Source organism: Phyllostomus discolor, chromosome 14 (genome assembly GCF_004126475.2).
Source record: "Phyllostomus discolor isolate MPI-MPIP mPhyDis1 chromosome 14, mPhyDis1.pri.v3, whole genome shotgun sequence".
NCBI lineage: Eukaryota > Metazoa > Chordata > Mammalia > Chiroptera > Phyllostomidae > Phyllostomus > Phyllostomus discolor.
In genome coordinates this window covers 4,817,206-4,839,407 of record NC_040916.2, presented here as the reverse complement: position 1 = coordinate 4,839,407, position 22,202 = coordinate 4,817,206, and the positions used below count along the sequence as shown (strand labels likewise).

The 22,202-nt window shown below is 53.8% G+C and overlaps 1 protein-coding gene across 5 annotated transcripts; it reads left to right on the top strand.

Moving 5' to 3' along the window:
- Positions 1-2,004: 2,004 nt before the first annotated feature.
- Positions 2,005-21,892, top strand: KLHDC8A (kelch domain containing 8A). Of its 5 annotated transcripts, none has more exons than XM_028530786.2 (7): positions 2,005-2,450; positions 13,047-13,167; positions 13,552-14,148; positions 18,766-18,930; positions 19,155-19,370; positions 19,941-20,042; positions 20,908-21,892. In XM_028530786.2, the coding sequence occupies exons 3-7, from the start codon at positions 13,773-13,775 to the stop codon at positions 21,099-21,101; spliced, it is 1,053 nt and encodes a 350-aa protein (XP_028386587.1). In that variant the 5' UTR covers positions 2,005-2,450; positions 13,047-13,167; positions 13,552-13,772; the 3' UTR covers positions 21,102-21,892. The 5 variants fall into 5 exon arrangements, with proteins under 5 accessions (XP_028386587.1, XP_035871000.1, XP_035870999.1 ...); XM_036015107.1 differs by lacking the exon at positions 2,005-2,450 and adding an exon at positions 11,639-11,737; XM_036015106.1 differs by lacking the exon at positions 2,005-2,450 and adding an exon at positions 12,701-12,815.
- Positions 21,893-22,202: the final 310 nt, after the last annotated feature.

The following is a 22,202-nucleotide window of genomic DNA, read 5'->3' as shown; positions in this document are numbered from 1 at the left end:
AATCTCCAGCATCACCCAAGCAGCTATCATTTAGGCAGGCTGTTTGCTTGTGGTCTCTGATCTGTCTCCAGGGATCGGTTTTACTTGATTCTTAATTACATTCTACTTTCCACCCCTCCAGTCCCTTTACACACACGCACACACACACAATTCCTCTTTAATTGGGCTGCAGCAATCTCTCTCAGGCGTTTCTAATGCGCACACAGTTCATTCTCTGTCTGTTCTGATGGACAGCTGTCTCCCCAGGCCACTCCATTGGCTGTGACGTCCTGTAGCCAATAGTTACCACGCTACCCTGTTCAGGGGCCAAAGTGCAGCTCGGGGCTGCAGAGGGGGTGTCTGGGAGACAAAGGGACGACTATGGCAGAGTGGCAGTATTAATGAAATGGCTCCTGGAACAAATGTCCGAAGCCAACCTGAGTGCAGTTCACCTTCTTACACCAGGTTATAGCATTAGGAGCTGAGTCAATAAAGGCCGCTCGGTTACCCAGGTGTTGCCTCTGCAGCTGAGAGACTGATGTTCAAGCCTTGGGAGACATCCAGAATCTGAGTTTCCATCTGTGGCCCATTACCTACAAAATCAATATGGCCTGGCTACAAACACCTCTTCTCTATGAAATCCTACTCTTTTACCCTAGCATTCACTCTCTCTTTCCTGTCTTCCTGGAGAGAGGGCCAGGGGATAAGAAGGAAAGGAATATTTTCTATGTCCTAGACACCCATGAGTGAAGTGCCTGGTTATATAAACTTATCTGAAAATCGGGGTAAGCCTGAGCTGGGTGGCTCAGTTGTCTGGAGCATCATCCTGTGCACCAAAAGGTTGTGGGTTCGATTCCTGGTCAGGGCACGTACCTAGGTTCCAGGTTTGATCCCAGGCTGGGGTGCATACGGGAGGTGGCCGATTGATGTTTCTGTCTCACATCAATGTTTCTCTCTCTCTCCCTGCTTCCTCTCTCTCTAAAAAATCAATAAACATGTCCTCAGGTGAGGATTTTTTTTTTAAATCAGGGTATAATTTACATACAATAAAACCCGCAGTTTGATGGGAGGGTTCTGACAAATGTACACCCCCTATGACCACCACCCATCGAATGCGATCTCCTAATTCATCCCCACACTGAGTCTTCGTGAGATAAGTTGGTGTTATTGACTCAATTTTGTAGCTGAGGAAAAGAAGGACCAGAAAGATGAATAATAATAGCAATAATAATGGCAAACACTATGGGCTGGAGACTGTTCTAAGTACTTTATACATATTATCTCATTTAATCCTTCCCGTAACCCCATCAAGTCCCATTTTACAGATGACAAAACTTGCCGTGGGTCTCATAGCTGCATAGTTAGATGGGATTTCTGGTACTCAGTTTATTTTCACCACAGCAGTCCCTTCTCAGAGAATTAAAAAGTTCCCCCTAGTTAGCTTTTCTTTTACTTTAGAGAAACAACATCCACCCCCAGAAGAAAAACTCAGAGCCATAGGAAGAAGGAGCCACATGTACCTCATCTCTGTGAGCCCCTACCTGCTTTCTTCAAGCTCTGCACAGGCTGCTCTTCCTCGTGGACAGGAGAGGTTGGGGTTAAAAAGCAGCCTTGTTCTGTGGCCCCTTGAAACACTGGGCTTTTGATCTAAGAAACTTCTGCAAGCCATCTCCTCAAGCAGAGTGAACCAGATCACTCTGCAAAGTCGGCTTGGCTGGGGAGCATGTCTGGCTTTGCCAGCAGTGCTGCGCATCCTTGAGGGAGCTGCTCACCCTCTCTGAACTGATGCCCTAGCTGTGCACACCAAGACAAACACATGGGGTGGCTATTTGGGACTTTAATACAAAAAGGTCAACCCACCCCCTGCCTTTTGCTTACAGCCCCACCCACCCTCCCCAAGGGGGAAACCTGCAATTATTGGATTAGGGCTGATTGGACATTTGCCCTTTGCATGAATGCCCGGACAACCTCTCAAAGGACAACCCTTTCTCTCTCCCTTCATTCCCTCCCATCTGGCAGAGAAGTCTGCTCCCTAAATCTTCTTTTTGTTGGTTAGTTTCCATGGCAGTTATTGTCTGTGTGTGTGAGCATGCCGCCTCCTCACCCTCTCTCCTCACCGAGCAGGCAGCCTCGCAGCTGAAGCGGCAAAGATGCCGGGGCTCTGGCGAGCTGGCTGAGGTCCTCCTGGTGGGGGGCACGCCTCCTGGAGCTCGGGGGAGCTGCTGCTTCCAGGCGTTCTGGGTGGGGCCTTCTGCCCAGGGCCTGGCTCTCTCCCAGCTCGTCTGTCAGAGACAGCAGCAGTGGACCGGTCAGCTGCGGAGGAAGCCCGGGGGTCCCTGGGGAGCCTGCCAACCCTGCCCTCAGCCTGCTCCTGGGAGGAGCCTCCAGCCAACCCCGCCAGACCCTCTTCAGCCCCCTCCCCTTCTTTGTTTTTGGCGGAAGATCACCTGACGCCCTTTTTCCCTGGTCAGGTAAGGTTTTTCAAATTATCTATGCACAGTGTCATCTTGGCATTCCTAGTGCCTGCTGCTGGGGAGACCACAGTGGTGACAGGAGGGGAGGACTACTTAGCCCACACAGGCTGGCCTGGGATTCAGGGGCACAAGGGTCTCTAAGTGCCTTATTTCCCCAGCTGGGCCTCTCTGGCTTTGCAGGCAAGGTTCCTTCCCAGATGGTTTTAACCTAGATCCTTAACTTCAAAGATGACTCTCTGAGGCCCAGGCTGACCAACGGGCAGCCAACATCCGGAACTTTTAGCTTCTGGTCTGAATTCAGCTCAACTGGCTGGATATCAGCTATGTACAAGCTGCTGTGCTTGGCCCCAAGGGGGCTGCAGGAACGACATGCAGCATAGGTCCTGCCTTCAGAATGCTGAGCAGGAAAGAACATCTGTCTACACAGATGGGCATGGGGTCAGGCAAGCTGGATTTCACCGCAGCTTCTGGCTATGTGACCTTGGGAAGATCACCCAACCTCTCTAAGTCTCAGTTTCTTTATCTGCAAAATGGGGATAAAAATAGTGCCTACATTATAGGTGACATTATATACACATAAACTTAGACCAGTTCAGTAATCCTCATATACTTACTACCTATTATATCACTATTGTTATTGTTAAGTTCATATGAAGCCCAAGTTATATAAAATACATAAAGAATTTGGCATAGTGCTATAAGTATTGGTGCTGGTTATCATGCAAGGCCGGCCTATGTGCTAACACAGGTACAGATAAAGCTTTTCGGAAACATGAGAAAGACTGCCCTATCAGCAGGGATAGTGCGCGGCTCCCGGAGGACACTGAGGCTGGACGCTGACGAACACACGGGACTCCAGCCGGGAGGGAGGGGGGAGTGCGTGCTGCGGAGAGCGCCACGCCAAGGTGGCGGCAGGACAGGAGAGGCCTGTGGGGCGCCTGCCCGGAGGCTGGGCTGGACTTCGGTCTTCTGCACTTCCTGGTTCCCAGCATCCTGAGGACAAATTTGGGGTGTGACACTGTTGAATAGCAGAGGGACCAGCACTGGGGTGGCGGAGGGGTGACACCTGAAAGAGACCCAGGCCGGGAGCACCGAGATCAGGGTTCAGGGTTCAGGTTCATAGCCTCCAATTGAACGAGGTGCTCGGAGGCTAATCTCTTCACCTGCTTTGGTCTGTTCTCTCACCTGTGAAATGGGAGTAATAAAACTGGACTTATCTCACAATTTAATATAATTATTAACCATGGCATATGAAGCTGAAATTATAGATCAGCATGTAGAATGCAAAGTGCTGTTCTTCGAGATAAAGGAGAATTAGTGTATCATCTACACGGCTCTGAGGGAAAAGCAGAGGAATAAATTATTTAACAAGGAAACAAGAAAATCATCTAGTACAACACCTGACTCATAGTATAGTTGAATGAATGAGCTCTCCCGTAATTGATTGATTGGTTGACTCATTCATTCAACAAATATGTCTGGAGCCCTCACGGCCTGCCAGGCATTAGGCCTGGTGATGGGAAGAGTGATGAGTAAGAGGGACAGGGACCCTGCCCTGAGACACTTACAAGCAACTTGGGTAACTGGCAGCCTGAGGACATCCCTGTGCCCCAAGCCAGCAGCTTCTATCCCTCTGGCTGTCTCCGGCTTTTTTCAAGCATTATCGTTGCTGCACGTTTATTTTTAGTTGATTTAAGGCTCCCAAGACCACTGCCCCCTTCCACGGGCCTGATGAACACCTCCTCTCTGCCCTCTGCTGGTGGGGAGCTATAAAAGCTGTGCAGTAAACAGATCAGTATTCATTACTCATAAGTACCAAGCATTCCTGCTGCTTTCCATCACCCCTGAGATGAACTGAAGTGCCTTAATATTTAAAGAGAAATGAATTTGTAATTAGTGCCTTAACGTTATATCAGAGCCACTCCAGAGGTATCCTATTTAAATGCAAATTGAATCTTCCCAAAGGAAAGCTAACAAGTGATGAAAATAGATAGCAAGAGATAAAGAAGCAGGCAGGAGGAGGGAGGTAGTGCTGATGTGAAGTCGTCACTGAGTTGTCGCTGTTGCCATGTCAGTGACTTGCTGCCTGTGGCCCACACTCCCCTCACCCGAAGACTGGGCTCTGAGGCTGAGGGAGCCGAGGCGGCGGGGGCTGGGTCCCTGAAGCCTGAGTCTCGGTTCCCCCCCTACTGATGGGAATGCTCAAACCTGTGGCCTTTGGGCCCAGTCCCTCCTAGGCTGCTGGAGGTCATCTTGGAAGCATGGTGGCCTGGACAGGTTATGAGCTTTGGCATCAGACAGACCCAGGTTTGAATTCAGGCTCCTCTTGGATGAGCTGTAAGAATCTGGGTGAGTTTCCTAACCTCTCTGAGGCTCCGTGCCTTCATAGTGCAAGCAGCTGCTAGTGCTGGCTCCTCTCAGATTGCTGTAAAGATTATGTGATAAACAGAGAAACTGTGCCTGGTATACAGTAGGTGCCCAACAAACATTACTCTCCTTCCACTGTTGCAAGCTATCGCTGTGCCAAGTAAACATGTAGAAAAAGGTGGTATCCGTCTGTCTGTCCCTTAAAAAAGCCTAAGATGGGGGTGGAGGCAGACACTTTCTGCAAAGGGCCACATAGTAAATATTTCACACTTCGAGGGCCATACACTGTCTGTTGCCACCACACTGCTCCACCGTCGTCCCCGGAAAGCAGCCGCATGTAAATGGATGAGCGGGGCTGCGTTTCAGTATAACTATTCATAGACACTGAAATGTAAAATTCATATCATTTTCACACATCATGAAATATTTTTCTTTGGGTTTTTTCTACAATCATTTAAAAATGTAAAAACGGTTCTGAGATCACAGGCCATACAAACACAGGGAACAACAGGCTGGCATGGGCCCCAGTCACCCTTGGCAACCCCTGACCTAGGCTTTTAGTGAGGCCTTTGCCTGTGATTTGGGGGTGTCTGTACCGAGGAACTTCTCGGAACATAATTCCTGGGGCTGGGACCCAGGGGAGGGGTGTCATTCAAGGAAACGAACAGCACTCCTTGGGCCAGGCCTGCCGGGGCAGAAGGACACACAGGATCCCCGGTGGCGGTCCCTGCCCGGGGGCCAGCCGTTAGGTCGGGGCCAGAGCAGAGGTGTCACTCCACTTCCTGCCTGGTGATGTGCAGGGAAGGATGGTGGCTCCTGGGCAGTAAGCAGGCAGCCACATTCCTCTGGCGTCCAGCTGGGGGACAGCACTCAAGGGGAGGGCGCCCTGCTGCTCCCTCCTCAGCTGGGAAAGAGGGTGGCTCCCTCCTGCGGCACACCTGCCCGCCCCGGGGAGTGAGGGCCTGCGGTTGTCCACGGCAGGCCCCCCAGTTCACCCAAGGCTTGGTCTGTTTCTCCCTTTTCCTGGGCTCTCTTGCCTTTATTCCAACACACACACACACACACAGCCCACTTGCAGCCATTTCACCTCCCGCCTCTCTGTCTCTAGCACAGAGAGGACACAGGTCGCCACAGCAGATGGCAGCCTTGCCGCTGAGCCAGGTTGCTGGGACTCCCGCGGGAGGAGAGGGCTAAAGCGGGGCCCTGGACGAGGAGGCCTGCTCTGCAGTGCCCATGCCCTCCTCTTGAATACGCCTCTGCCGGCCCCTTCCCCAGATCTCTGGAGAGGCGCGCATGCGTGCGTGCATGTGTATGTGTGTGTGTCTGTGAGCGCTCAAGCGTGAATCGTGTGTGTGAGTGTGTGTATGTGTGTACGTGTGTGTGAAGGACCAGAGGAGAGGACGAGGGGAAGAGGGAAGGGAGACACTGCCAGATGGGAGCCACTCCATAGCTCTGTGGACGTCCTGCCCAGGGTGGACAGGCACCTCTTTCAAGCTGGAGGATGAGCTGGACCTGCTTCTCCCCTGCATGCAGGGTGGCGGGTTCTGGAGGGGAGCAGAGGCCCAGGGCGGAGAACAAGGCTGCTTCCCCTTAGCAGCTGCCCCAAGGCCTGGTGAGAAGAGAGGCAGAAGCAGGCTGGGACCTCTGCCCTCTGAGGGTGATGGCTCTCACTTCCTGGTTCCCTAGAGGACCTGCACCGAGGGTCATCTCACACCAGTCAAACTCAGGAGCCCTCCACACCCCACAAAGGGCCCAGAGCCTCGGATGCCGCCCACGTCAGGTTCAGACAAGACTGAGCGCTGGTGCTGGAGCTGGCGGGGAGGCACAAAGGAGGGGAAGTCAGGCCACAAGAAACCCTCCCCTGGAGTGAGCTGCAGGGGTCCAGTAGAAGCCCAATAAATGTCTTTTCTCAGGTGAGCGATACTCACCTGGAGATGAGGGGAATCTAGGGGGAGTGGCCCCTTTCTCTCCAGGGCTGAGACGAGACAATAGCCTCACAGCCTGAGCTTTTGTCCTCCAGATCAGATAGCTTTGCTGGGATGAGCGCCTCTGGTAGGAAGTACACAGGGGAGCCTTTGTTCAGCCTTTTGTTCCAGGAAGGCCTTACCACTGGGCCTGCAGAGCTCGGTGGGACCAGCTGTGGCCCCCTCCTTCAGAGCCTACTGGCTGGAGAGCCAGCCCCCCTTTACCTCGCCCCCCAGTGCAGGCACACACCATCCACGACAGGCAGGCTGACCATCTGCCAATCAACCTTCAGCGCCGATTTCCCCGCTGGAGCAGCAGGCTAGTGTGTCAATCACTCAGAGCCCTCTCTCCGCTCTGCCAGGACACGGAGCTCCTTTAATTAAGAAGAATGGAGGTGCTGCTGACTCTGGAAATGGCGACATTAACTTACTAATGAGCATTTAAAAAGCCATGTGTGAGTGGTCAGTGGCTGCCTTCCCCAGCCTGTGCCCTCTGCTCCTCTGCAGGGCTGCCCAGGCCCCCACAGAGGCTCTGCTATCCTCTCCATTAGAAGAGGCGGAGGACTGCCCCAGCCTGGTGACCCGGGACAAATGGACATGTTTTTGCTTGTAGAGGAAGGGCCGGAATCAGGATGACCTGAGCCCTGGAATCCTCTGCCTCCTGTCCTGGCAGCCGGTGGGAAGGCAACAGGCACCCCAGAAATGTCAGACCTAACAGGAAGTGTGATTAGGTTTCCAGGTGGGTGCTCATGGTCTACAAGGTGCCAGCCCCACAGCAACACCTACAGCTGTCACAAGGCCCTGGTCCTGGTGTGACACGAAGGTGGCGGCAGCAACACAGGGAGGGGAAGACCTCCAGTGAAACCCTTCTGGCCACTGGACCTTGGGCAGCGGGCAGTGCCTCTGAGAGCAGGTGGGGCCAGACCTCTGTGCGTTTGTGCCACCCGGGAATGTGAGGCTGTCCTTTCTGGAATGTGCTGCTTTGTCACTATGGCGAAACGATTCTTTCTTTAGCGTGTCCTGCCCTGGATGCCCCAGGAGTGAGGATTCTCCAGCTGGGAGAGACCTCAGGCAGCTGTCTTCCTCTTCCCTTCTGGCTTCACAGGCACGAGCCTGGCTCTGACTTGCCCCAGTGGAGCCCCAGGGAGGGCTCCACGTGGGCGGGGACGGAGGTCTCCTGACTCTCAGTCCCACTCCTGTCCTGTTGCGAGTGCCTCCCGGGGGGCGGAGCTGACACCATGGCCTCTCACCTCCCTCATGCTGGCGTGTGAGTTTTCTGGTGCTGCGGGGCAGGAAGTTCTTCCTTGTGTATAACCCAGATCCTTGGGCTTTATTCTAAGCCCCATTTTCTTTTACAACTTCCTCAGTAAACGCAGGGCAGCGGCCAAGGGCACTTAGAGAGCTAGAGAGCGGTTGGCTTCCTGCCTGCAAGGCCGGCTCACACACTCAGCAGCAGCAGGTGGTTAGATCCTGAGGCAGCTCCTCTCTCCGCCTCGGAAATACTGAACTAAACCTCTGAACTCTTTTCTCCCTAAACTATGCACCCCCTGGATCTGAAAACCAAGACGACCTCTCTCCCCACCCTGCAATCCCACCACCGAGACCCACTTTCCAGTGTCCCAATTTTACCTAAACAGGCAGGAGGTCGCTCACAAGTGGACAGATGCTTTGCTCTCTGATACCCCTTGAGTCCCTCTGGGCTGCAGGCACAAAGCTAGGCTCTGGAGGACCAGAGAGCAGGGCGGGTAGTTGAAAAAACATGGCGACTGAACTTTCATCCAGGCTGTGAGGTCAGCACAGGAAACCGCAGGTCTGAGGCCAGTTTGCAGGACCCCGTGTGAGCATCTCACCCCGGTGCCCTGTGAGCAGGTGCAGGTGATGGTCCCGACTGTTGGCACCTGTGTCCCACCCTTTCCGACCAAGTCTCTTTCAGCCCTAAATCCTTCCTCTGGCCTGAGGTTAGGACAGGCAGGGTGGCAGGAGGAGGCCAGGATGAGACCCTCCCCTGTGTTGGGGGCCTTTCCCCTTCCACTGATCTGCAGGCAGCCTGCGTCCCACTGGGTGAGTCTTCTCACTGCCCGCCCAGAATACAGCCCCGAGCTCCTGGTGAGGGGTAAGGAGGTGATTCCCTGATGGAAGGGCATTGGCTGCTCTCCAGACCGGAGTGGTGTTAGGCTGCAGACGAAAAGATTTTTTCTCTCCAGGACAAAAGATATTCCATCCAACACGGAGGCCCAGAAATGACTGCAGCCGGGGAGGCTGTGAGGCCCAGTAAGGTGCCTGTCTTGTGAAATCGGCACCTGCTGTTGGGGCATACTGGCCTGAAGTCACAGATGGTCAGAGGTACAGACACTTGTCATGACACGGAGGAGAGATCTTGACAGAGTACTCAGTACCTGCCCAAGGATTACACCTGGCATCTAGTTCCCCCTCAACTCCAGGAAGCAGGTTTCCTTCTTTCCTCTTCACAGAGGAGGAGCTCAGATTCCGGGGCTCAGTCACTTAGTCACAGTCACACAGCCAGGGGGTGGCCACACCAGGGGTCAGGCCCGGTCTCTCTGACTCCGGAGTGCACACACTTCCCTGCTACCTGTGATCTGTGGGGCACTGCAGAAAGAGACCTAAGGAGAGGAGGGGATCTCAGCTTTGGGAACTCCAGGTGGGTCCGCCAGCCAGCACAGGGCCCCACCCAGGGTGTTCTGGCTGCGCCCGCTGCCAGGACGGCAGTCTGGTATTACTGCGGAGGGAGAAGGAGCTGCGTGGGAGCTAACAACTCCTCCTTCCCCATCCCCCGATGTGCCCCGCACTCAGGATTTCACCGGTCCCTTCAAGTCCATGGTTCACAACATCGGGAATCTACCTGGTTTACAGGGAAGAGACTGCCTTCCTACCACCAGCCTCAGCTTCCCCAAAACCTACCTGTTCGGTGAGGTCAGGCCCTTGCTGAATGCCTAATAAGCCCAAAGAGTCGATTTGTGCATTTTCTTGCGTGTAAGGTAGACCTGACTAAACCCTAGCTGTGACTTTTTCTAGGGCTGAGCACCCCTCACTGAGTTTAACTGATGTATCAGCATCATAATAATAAAGACTCCAAGGTACCAGAGGCTTTATCTTTAGACTCACAAACTTTCTTTCCTTCCTCACTTCCCTACCCTCCTAATACCACCTTGTAACCCAGGCGAAAAGTCAAACACTTTTTTGAGAGAGAAGAGAAGCCCAGGCCTGATGCAATGCAAGGTCTTAGAGCAGGAAGGGTGTGGGCTGACAAGAAATTCCTCACAGGCACGGCGGTGGCACGGCGGTTGCACACCAGAATGGCGTGGCAGGTCCCTGGCCCCCGCCTCTGCTTGGCACTCCTTGAAGCCCCAGCTAGTTGCACGCAGCCCAGGCATGGAAACTGCAGGTGATGCAGGGAATCTTAAGTGGTGGTTGCTAGGTTACAAGCTTCCTCAAAGTGCACTCACAGCAAAGACTAAAGGATGTCACCTGGAGGGAGGAAGTGCCTTGGGGGAAGGAGTGGGGAAGATGAAGAGAAGCCAGGACTTCCAGAACAAGCAATTAGGCCAAGGCCTGGAAGGCATCCTGTTCTCCGCATTTCCCACAGGTCTGAGTCCCTGTGTCCCATGGTCCTCATGGAGGACGGTGCCTGTGAGACATGAGCATTAGGTTGGAAATGCGCCTATTCTGGGGCAGGAATCCAGTCCTTTTCCAGCTGTGCTACCCAGCACAAACAGGATGGGGGGACACTTTGGGGTCTGGGCTCCTTCCTTCACTGTAACTGGACAAAAAGCCAGGTGAGAGCCAATAAGCTTGGTGTCCTTAATAATGTATAATTCTTTCATTTGGGATTTCATTGTGATCAAGTCGAAGAGCACAGGGTGTGGAAGTCACACACCAGACCCACCCTGAGCGGAAGCCAGAAGTCAGCTATTTCATTTCACTAAGTCTCAGCTCCCTGTCTGTTAAAAAGCAAATAGACACCTGCCCTTGCGACCTTTCCCAGGTTGCTTTAATTGCTTTAAGATTATGACAAAATGGCTCTGGCTGGTGTGGCTCAGTTGGTTAGAGTGTCACCCCATAAACCAAAAGGTCATGGATTCAATTCCTAGTCAGGGCTTGTACATCCCAAATCAATGGATATACCTTCGGGTGAGGCTTGAAAAAAAAAGATGGCAAGAATAGGATGTGCAAGGGCTTAGTTTAACTCAATGAGCTGTGCAAACGTAAAGTAGTATGGAACCCTGTGTAGCTGCTTCTAAAGCTCCCCCAGCGGGCAGGGGGCGGGGCACAAGAAGCCTCGGCTCACTGCTCTGGTAGGAGGCTCAGTGGGGCAAGAGGGGCTGAAGAAGGACCGAAACTCGCTTCTTTGAGGACAGCCTATGGCTTTAAATCTTCCTGATTTTGTGAACACAGTTCAAGCCGAGGGTTTGTTCTCTATTCCTCTGAGCAGATTGTGATCCCCAGGAAAAAGAGAAATGTTTCCTGTGAAACTTCATTAATTCAGAACACATTCTTTTGGAATTTATGAGTTCTTAATGAATAGAGAAAACAGAACACAGCATTCCTCTGCAAAGGTCCTAGAGCCGCTCACTATGTCAGTACAGAGAATTCAAACTGAAAACAACGGACTTTCTAAGCTAAGGGCTCCAGACATGGAAGTGGGCCTGTGGTGAGCGGTGACTTCTGCCTCTCACGGGAAGTCATTTCTAAGTGAGGGGCAGATGTGTGTGCATTTGTTCTCAGTTAAAGCCGTGTACCAGGCCCTTGCTGTGCCTCAGCAGTGAGACTGAACACTTTGCAAATAATATCTCATTTAATCTTCACAAAAGTCTACAGGGATATATCTACACATGGAAAGTTACTCAGAAATAAAACAGAATGAACTATTGGTACAGGCCACAACTCGAATGAATCTCCACAGAATTCTGCTGGAGGAGAAGCCAATCCCAAAAGGTTATGCATACTGTATGATTCCACTTATATAACGTTTTTGAAATGACAAAACTGTGGAAATGGAGAACAGATGAGTGTTTGCCAGGGGCTGGGGGAAAGCAGAGGAAGAGAAGGAGGTGTGGCTGTAGAAGGGCAACATGCAGAATCCTCATGGTGATGGGAATGCCCTGTATCTTCACGGGTCAATTTCCACACCCTGGCTGTGATACTGCACTTTAAATTTTGCAAAATATTACCATCAAGGAAACTGAGTAAATGGTGTTATTTCTTACAACTGCATGTGAATCTACAATTCATCTCAAAATAAAAAGGTTAATTAAAATAATAGAAGAAAACTGGGGCTCAGAGTCATTAATTAATTTCAGAGCCAGAATTCAAACCTAGGTGTCTCAGATTCCCAACCCTGAGCATCTCAAGACCTGGCTATAGTCAGGTAGGACAAGGACCCCACGGGCCTTGCAGTCCATCTGACCAGATGGCTGCTGGAGTCACAGGCAGCTTTGTCACTGCCGACTGCTGTCCTGAAAAGGCTACTAGGGAGGGGCTTCAAAGAGTTATTTGGCAAGCCCTGTGGGCCGGTGCTGAGGGCCACGATTGGATACCCATGTTTCCCCTCCCCAAAGTGTGTGAAGAAGGGGGTGGGAGAGGGACAGTCCATGAGTGTGTCTGTGTTGGTGTCTCTGGCTGTGTGTCCACATATCAGTGCATTTGTCAATTCCTCCGGGGCCATGTCTATTTGTGGGGGTGGGAGAAGGTGATGTGTTAAGTACACATATGTATGCTGGTTGGTGCTTACGTTGTTTGGATGCACCTGGGTCAGGTCTGCGTAGATGACACCCACATCACTTGATTCTGTTAGGTTAAACCATTTGATAATAGCTCCCCCTAAGCAAAGCTGACTATGGAGCCAGCCTGCCAGGAGCTGAGTCTGTGTACTGTAGATAATCTGGGTAATTGGACTCTCTCCGCCTCTCCATCCAAAACAAACATTCACAAATCTCCCACCCCCACACTGGAGGGAGTCTGGCCCTGGCATCTGGGTACTTAATGCCCTGATAACCCTGACCCTGTAGACAAGGTGAGCTGCTCCAGGCCCTTGCCCTCCCCCGCAGGCCTAGAGCCGCCAGGGCTTATGTAAAGAGGTCACAGCTGTTCCGCCGCGGGGCGCACGCGGACTCCTGCACAGGTGTGGCAGCGGCTGCGGGTGGGGAATCCGTGGACCAGGCTGACTGGCCGGCCTCCTCCCCCGCGGCAGCCCCTCTTCTCCTTCCTGCTGCTCATTTATGCTTTTCCTCTGCATATCTGACAGCGGGGTGCGGACTGGGGGAGGATAGAGCGCCTGTGCCTTGTTCCCTGCGCGGTTGGGCTGGGGCTCCCGGCTCTCCGGTGATGCGCTGTCTGCGCCTCGCCAAGCTGCTCCGCCAGGCTGGGTAAGTGACGTGGGGGCGGGGACGGGAGGCTGCTGGGAGAGGGAGACAGGTAGAGGTGGGAGGTGTGGACGCCCAAAGGTGTTAACTCCTTGCTTAGCTGGTCGAAGCCAAGCACTCGGAACTGAGAAAGCCCCTGCCCCACCCAGCAAGCCCCACGTACCCCGCGCTCCACGCGCCCCGGTAGGTTTCCAATAAGCAGTCTGGTAGGGATGGAGGACAAAGCGTTACAGGGCGTGATGCCGCCGCGGGGTGGCGCCCTTGGCCGCGGAGTCCTCCCTTTAAAGTTGGCCGGGGGCTGGGAGCTCGCCTGCCGCCCTGCCGCGGGTGCTAGGAGGCGAGGGCGCGTGGCATGACCGCCCTTGACTCGCAGCGTTTCTCCCTCAGGGCCCAGCGTGGACGCCACGGGACTGCTGAGTCTTGACAGACCGTGAAGCGCTGGCCGGCGTCGGGGCCCTTGCTGGACCACGGGAGTGGGATGGAGGCGGCGAGAGGGGACGCGGAGTAGCCGGCGCCTTCATCTGCCCACTACCGGTGGCTCACACCTCTGCCACGGCCCTGGCACTCCGCAGCGCGGGGGCGCGGGGGGAGGGGCCTCTGGGGCTGCCATGGAGGTGCCCGACGTCAAGGACTTCCAGTGGAAGCGCCTGGCGCCACTGCCCAGCCGCCGGGTCTACTGCGCCCTGCTGGAGACTGGAGGGCAGGTCTATGCCATCGGGGGATGTGATGACAATGGTGTCCCTAGGGACTGCTTTGAGGTCTACTCCCCCGAGGCCGACCAGTGGACCGCCCTGCCCCCGCTGCCCACAGCCCGGGCTGGGGTGGCCATCACAGCTCTGGGGAAGAGGATCATGGTGATTGGGGGTGTGGGCATTAATCAGCTGCCCGTGAAGGTTGTGGAGATGTACAACATCGATGAGGGCAAGTGGAAGAAGAGGAGCGTGCTGCGCGAGGCCGCCATGGGCATTTCTGTCACGGCCAAAGGCAAGTGGGGCAAGGGCTGAGGGTGGGTGGAGAGAAGGAATTGGGGAGACTATGGGGAAAGGGATAGGAGCCATCGCTGAGTCTGGACCCACTATCACATTTGATCTTTAAAATAGACACTGAAAGTACAGACCCAGTGGCCTTATTTTACAGATGGGAAAACTGAGTCTCATCAAGCAAAATGTCTAGTAATTCCATATGATGCCAGATCTCTGCTCCACCAGGCTCCCCCTGACAAACTGGGCAGCCTGGGCCAGAGGGGAGAGCTGGAGGTCCGTGCAATGGCTCTGCAGACCCTCTCACTCAGCGGAATGATGGAGCCTACCACCCACAACACCCCATCCCCTGAAACTGCCTTGCACCTGCCACCTCTCCAGGCACATATTTGGGGTCCTGGGGATGTTCCTACCATGTTGCCTCATCACCAGGCCCCACTGAGGATGCTTTGGGACCTGATTCCAGGCCCTCTCCCTCAAGCTCTCCCTCTGTCTCCTAATCTGAGATCCTGATAAGGCATCCTGCCCACCTTGAGTTCTCAGGGCCGGCGTGTGCTGACTGTGTGGTTTTATGATGCTCATTGTGCTTTCTCCAAGCCCCTACTTTCCTTCTCCTTGGGCCTGGAACAGCCCAGAGCAGTCAGGGCTCCAAAAGTTCTTTTGCTAAAACACAAAGGGTTTTATGGGAAGTGGTTCAGTAGGAATTAGGAGACCCCCAAATCCAGGCACGCTTAATGGGATGGAACCTTGTGAAGTCATCTTGCGAAGTCATCCAGCTGCCTGCTGGGGTCTGCCATAGAGCAGGAGCCAGTATAGCGCCTGCTCTGGCCCTGGCACAGGTCCAGGTTCCAGGGAGGAGCAAAAGAGGCAGAAGGTCTAGACTCTGCCTTCACGAGCCCAGGTCTAACCAAGGAACGGGACCAGAGAGCAGCTCTAGCCCAGAATCCTCCAGGGCAGAATGGTCAGTAGAGCCTCCACAAACTCCCAGTAAGAAGGATGGAAGGTGCGAAGGCCCATGGGGAAACGGGGGGAGAGTACTCCTCTATCCTCAGGTCTCAGTGAATGGTGCTGAAGGAGTGAGAGCTAACATTTATTGAGTCCTTACCATACGTGTTTTATATGTCTTAACCTTTCTGATCCCCACAACCTGTCTGATGAGGTGAGATTATGATCCTAATTTAGAGAGAGGCAATGGGAGGCCCAGAGAAGTTAGAAAGCTGGCCCGCGGTTGCACAGTAAGTGATGGCTGAGTCTGTGCCCTTAACTATGGCATTGAAGGGGTCCATCAATGGCTTTAATAAGCATGTATATGCCTGCACGGCAGGCATTGTACCAGATGCCAGGTCATAACAAATGCTCAACGACCTACAGTCTATTGGAAAAAACAGACAGGTTATTTCAGTAACATGTGGTGACTAGAGTAAGGCAGGTGTCATGGCCAGCACTGTGCTGGTGACCTCATCCAGCCTTGACATTCAGGGACACCAGGTGCATATGAAAGGATGGAGGGGCCTGGAGGATTCCCTGCTGCAAGGGTGTTTCAGTGGCACAGGCTGGGAGGGGTGGAGATTATATAAGGTAAATTTTTTAAAAATATATTTTATTGATTATGCTATTATCCCATTTCCCCCTTCACTCCCCTCCACCCTGTACCCCCTCCCACCCACATTCGCCCCCTTTAGTTCATGTCCATGTGTCATAAGTTCTTTAGCTTCTACATTTCCTATACTATTCTTACCCTCCCCCTATCTATTTTCTACCTACCATCTATGCTACTTATTCTCTGTACCTTTTCCCCCTCTCTCCTCCTCCCACCCCCCTGTTGCTAACCCTCCATGTGATCTCCATTTCTGTGGTTCTGTTCCTGTTCTAGTTGTTTGCTTTTGTTTTTGTTTTAGGTGTGGTTGGTAGTAATTGTGAGTTTGCTGTCATTTTACTGTACATGTTTTTGATGTTCTTTTTCTTAGATAAGTCCCTTTAACGTTTCATATAACGAGGGCTTGGTGATGATGAACTCCTTTAACTTGACCTTATCTGGGAAGCACTTTATCTGCCCTTCCATTCTAAATGAAAGCTTTGCTGGATAGAGCAATCTTGGATGTAGGTCCTTGCCTTTCCTGACTTGGGGTACTTCTTTCCAGACCCTTCTTGCCTGCAAGGTCTCTTTTGAGAAATCAGCTGACAGTCTGATGGGAACTCCTTTGTAGGTAACTGTCTCCTTATCTCTTGCTGCTTCTAGGATTCCCTCCTCCATTTTAATCTTGGGTAATGTAATTATGATGTGCCTTGACGTGTTCCTCCTTGGGTCCAACTTCTTTGGGACTCTGAGCTTCCTGGACTTCCTGGAAATCTTATTTCCTTTGCCAGATTGGGGAAGTTCTCCTTTACTATTTGTTCAAATAAGTTTTCCACTTGTTGCTCTTCCTCTTCTCCTTCTGGCACCCCTATAATTTGGATGTTGGAACATTTAAAGATGTCCTGGAGGTTCCTAACCCTCTCCTCATTTTTTTGAATTCTCATTTTTTCATTCTTTTCTGATTGGATGTTTCTTTTTTCCTTCTGGCCCACTCCATTGATTTGAGTCCCACTTTCATTCCCATCACTATTGGTTCTCTGTACATTTTCCTTTATTTCACTTAGCATATCCTTATTTTTTTCATCTGATTTGTGATCTAATTCAACCAAATCTGTGAGTATCCTGATTACCAGTGTTTTGAACTGTGCATCTGATAGGTTGGCTATCTCTTCGTCACTTAGTTGTATTTTTTCTGGAGCTTTGATCTGTTCTTTCATTTGGGCCATTTTTTTTTTTCATCTCAGCACACTGGTTATGTAGTGAGGGGCGGAGCTTTAGGTGTTCACCAGGGCGGGGCAACCTACATCGCTGGGTTGTGACACTGTTTGTGGGGGAAGGGTCCAAGAGGGAACAGTGGCACTTGTTCCGCTCTCTGCCAGATTTCAGTCCCTTCTGCCATTTCCCCCAAGCAAACTGGGCCCTTCTGGTGCTGATTCCCAGGTGGGTGGGTTTATGTATGTTCTAGGGCCCTGTGGGTCTCTCCAACAAACTCTCCTGTGAGGCTGGGAGTTTCTCCCAGCACCTCAACCCCTGCAGGTGTTTTCAATCAGTGTTTTGAGGCTTTTATTTCCCGGCTCTGGGACCCTGGGTTGCATGGTCTGTCTCGCTCCCCAGTTTCTCCTGGTTTATCTGTGTGTGAATGTGGAACCATCTGGTCTGCCAGCCGCCTTGTGCACCGGTGCCCCTGCACAATCCGCCCCCTCGCTGAGTCCTCCCACTGCTGCCTTGAGCACTGGGGGCCTGCCAGGCACCACTTTGCCACAACCCCTCTCCACCTGGCTGCCCAAGTCCGCCCCTCCTATCGGTCTGGATGAATGTGTCTACTTTAACTCTGTGGTTGTTGGACTTCCATACAGTTCAATTTTCTGTCAGTACTGGTTGTTTTTTGTTTCTAAATTGTTGTTGTCCTTCTTTTGGTTGTGCGAGGAGGCAGGGTGTGTCTACCTATGCCTATGTCTTGTCCAGAAGTCCTATATAAGGTAAGTTTATTAGCAGGTCCCATCTCACAGCCTCAGGTAAGGGGTGGGATTTTTTCTTTCTTTCCTTTTTTTCAGTGAGATTGGAAAGTAGAAGGAAACCGTATTCATTCCTAACTAGTCTTAAAGAACAAAGTCCCCTCGGAGTCAGAGTGGTGAGGGCTGGTCACTGGGAGGTTGGGAGCTGGGAGGTGGGAGTGGTTCCCTGGGACAGAGAGAGCCCTGTGGGGGCCATGTCCCAGACAGACTGTGGGAGGGACTGGGGTGAGGCCCAGGGACACCTCGATGCCTTGCCTGTCCTTGGAAAGCCACCTGCAGCCGACAACAGTAGAGCATGAGGGACCGCTGGTCTTCCCAGAGTGCTTGGCTCGCTGCCTGGGCAGGATTTCTTGAAGAGGCCAGTTTTCTCTCTTCCAAGCCTCACCCTCGGTCCCCCTTCCCCTTCCCCATTTAGTGTAGGTGCCTCCTGGAGCCCACAGGCTTCCCAGTAGGTGGAGGAGGGTGGCATTCCCCCATGGAGAGGGCAGAAAGCAAAGGAAGCAGCGCCAGTCCAGTGTCCCACAAGGCCAATGACAGCAGGGTCGACCTCTTTTCCACAGACTCTTACTGGATCTACAAAGGTCCAGTCTCGGAGTGCCTGGGCCATGCCACTTCCGAGGGGGATATAAAGAGCAGTGCCTCTCCTCGTTCACATCCCCTCTGGCTGCCTGGGAGGGAGGGAAATGGAGGGAGCAAGGCCTGCAAAGGATTGTCCAGGTCTAGATTCCACTGCAGTTCGCTCCTGCTCGAGGCTGAGTGTTTCGGGCTCAGCCAAGGGCTGGGCACCCAGGAGGGCTGAGGCGTGCAGGCCTGTCATGGCTTCAGGAAGTCCCAGGCTCAGCTACAGCAGGGGCTCGAACTGTTGCCTCAACCCCACTGGCGTATATATGGCTCACTCTGGCAGTGCGACAGTGGGGACCCCGCCCTGGCTGCAGTGCCAGGTGGTAGGTGGTAGGTGGCGCATACTGATGGGCCTGTCTCGTGGTGGCTGTGAGCTGAGCCAGGGGTTGCGTGTGACCTTTCTCCTTAGATTACCGAGTGTACGCAGCAGGTGGGATGGGCCTGGACCTCCGTCCGCACAACCACCTTCAGCACTATGACATGCTCAAGGACATGTGGGTGTCGCTAGCACCCATGCCCACCCCCAGATATGCTGCCACCTCTTTCCTTCGAGGTTCCAAGATCTATGTGCTGGGTAAGGACGGGTTGTCTGTCTCACACCGGTCCCTCCTTCCCTCCCCTGGACCGTTTCCCATGGGAAGCGATGCCTGTGTGTGACACCTGGGCACTGGAGGGTGAGCATGCGGCCCCATTCCTCAGGGGGCTTCTGTGGGATCAGTAACAGTCAGAAGGGAAGCCCAGTCCCTGCCCTCAGGGGCTTACTCTTCTGCCCAAGCCCCACCCTGCTCTGCTCTCCAGGAGGACGACAATCCAAGTATTCAGTCAACGCCTTTGAGGTCTTTGACACTGAGACTCGCTCCTGGACCAAGTTCCCCAGCATGCCCTGTAAGCGGGCCTTCTCCAGCTTTGTGACCCTGGACGATCGCCTGTACAGCCTGGGAGGCCTGCGGCAGGGCCGGCTGTACCGGCAGCCCAAGTTCCTCCGGACCATGGACGTGTTCGACATGGAACAGGGTGAGCCGGGTGCTGCTTGCCTCTGGCAGCCTCCCCCCACTGCACATCTGCCCAGCCCCCCAGGGCCACTTACCCAGCTGGGTGAGCCTTTCAGAAGTCTAAACACCCCTCTCCATTCAGGGATGCTCTTGGACCAAATCCTTTCATCTGGACAGGGCTCCCCTTGGGGGTTGGTAGTTTTTGTCAAAGCCTTTTCCACCCATTGTCTCTTCCTACACCATCCAGGCAGGCCAGGCGAGGGAGAAGGGCCCTCTGCTTTCACTCATGGGGGAACAGCAGGATCCTGCCCCTGTGCTCACGGCCTCTAGTTAGATTTTCTCCAGCTTCGAGTCTGCGAGGACAGAAAGGGATCACTTGTTGTGGGGACTGTCGTTCCAAGACTGCTGCAAACGTGGGAGAGGATAGAAGCCACAGAGGGTGACAGCAGGACCTCGTGTAGGTTCTGAGTATGAGGGGCAGATGGAATGGGGACTGTACCCACGGGGACAGCTGGCTGGGACTCAGCGTGTACTGGGGGTCCAGGGGTAGCATCTGATTCTCTCTATATCTTGCTGTCATCCATGCCTGTAGGGGGGTGGTTGAAGATGGAACGCTCCTTCTTCCTCAAGAAGCGGCGCGCAGACTTTGTGGCGGGCTCTCTGAGTGGACGGGTCATAGTGGCCGGCGGCCTTGGTAAGGATGGGGCTTCCAGGCTGGTACCGTGGTCCTGGTGCTTGGTGGATCGTGGGCACTCTGCTCGAGAAGGAGCATGCGCTGGCTCCTTGCACACCGCCTGCCTAACCCTTCATCCCAGAGAATTCAAAACATCCCCTTCTCCTAGCCTGGATGTCACGTGTCCACACATGGGCCCCAGATATAGTCTTCCCGCCCTCTCACACGGGGACACTGAGGCCCAGAGAGCATAAGCGACATACTGATAACCATGTTATGCAGGGGTGCTCAGCACAGACCCCTGGGGGCCCCAGCCAGGAATGACAGAGACAGACCTGTGGCGGGGACTGGCCTTGGTCCTTTCTCTGACCATCTCTTCCCCTAGGATACCCAGCCCTGTCATGGAATAGGAAAGCAGTTCAATCAAATGTTAGTGTGATGAATCCAGGCCTCACTGAGTCACCCTTCCAGCGGTTAGTGGTAGTTTGAGAGCAGAACCCCGATGTCAACGGGGAAAGAGATGCGGGCAGCGGGCCTCCAGACGCTTGTGCAGACAGACTCCACTCCACCAGCCCGTGAAAGGGGCATGGTGTGAGCTAGACTGCGTGGGCCACTTTTTCACACAGGGCAGGAGGGAGGCAATAGTGTCCAGAAACTTCTGGTAAGAGCAGGGGTTGGGGAAAGAAAGCTTCCTGGTGAAGGGGCGAGAAGACGGAAGGTAGGAGGGGCAATGTGGCTGTTGGATCAAAGCTGCTGGCCCCGGGTAGGGAGGAGCCGGGCAGAGGTTGAGGTTGCTTGGCTTCTGCAGGTGGCGTGAGGGAGGTGGGGTGAGTGCAGGGCATGGAATGGTGGCTGGACTCCTTCGTAAGTTCCGGTTCCCTTTCAGGGAACCAACCCACTGTCCTGGAGACTGCTGAGGCGTTCCACCCAGGGAAGAACAAGTGGGAGGTGCTCCCTGCCATGCCCACGCCCCGCTGCGCCTGCTCCAGCATCGTGGTCAAGAACTGCCTCCTGGCTGTGGGGGGTGTCAATCAGGGTCTAAGCGACGCGGTGGAAGCCCTGTGTGTCTCGGACTCCTAGGTGTACCGGGCCCAGGGCCTTTGCCCTGGACCCAATCACCCGACTCCTGAAGAGAGGAATGGTGTTGTCCAGACGGTCTGGGCTGCTTCCAGATGCCAGCTCCTGTCAGCAGCCAGTGTAGCCAGGCTCTGGGGCTTAAGTGGCCTCCCTCCAGCTCCTCACCCTACCAGTAATGGGAAACTGTAAGAAGTCCCGATGACTGCCAGCCCTGGGTTGGAGCTCAGCGGACCTCTGGGGAGAGTCTCACTTACTGCTCAAGCAGAGCAATGCACAACCATCTGCTGCTTGCCCCTCGGTGAGACCCATCTCTCGTCTCCAGCATAGTTCTGACCCCGAGGGCGAGCTGCTACTGCTGCTGTCCTTCCCCCAGGGCTCAGCTACTTTGAGGGTCTCTCAGGAGGAAAGTGGAGAAGGGCTGCAGCTTCCCAAATGTCCCTGCGCTCCCTTGGTCTACACCCTTCCCCATGTGGTGGCCAGTTCTGCCCTGGACCCCATCTACTCAGCGAGAATGGGTCTCAGAGCTAGAGGCAGCTGAACCAGAAAGGAGGCTGTGCCGGGAAGGACGCACGCCTCTCCAGGCCCTCCGTGGGCCTGTGATGCCGGGGCAGGAACAGCCTTGCAGCCCACTCTCTGCTCACTGTTTCCCCTCCGGCCCCCCTTGTCCCACTAGCCCCCGAGCGTTTCTGTGTGAACGCTCATTTACACTGTGGCACCAAAATCCACAAAGGATGGATTAATTGCACTCTGGTTAACAGCAGCAGCACAAGAATTAAAATCTATATTCCTATCTTCTCTGGCCTCTTGGTGCAGGGGCGAGGTGGACGGGTGTCTTGACGCGTGGAGGGGACCCCACGAAACAGTCCCTCGGACAGTCTCAGGCTAAATAGGGCCCCAGGAGACCACCTGTTCCTGGCTGCTCCCTCTGAGGAGGTTTTGCTTCCACACCACTGTGCCCCCCACCAGCCACCTCACTTACAGCAAAACAGCGTAGTTCCCTCCTGGAACACACTGAGACTGTGTACGTGCTGGGGAAACGTTGCATGCAGTAACTGACTTCAGGTTACTGCTCACACCTAGCCTCAACTGGTTCAGCTTCAGTGC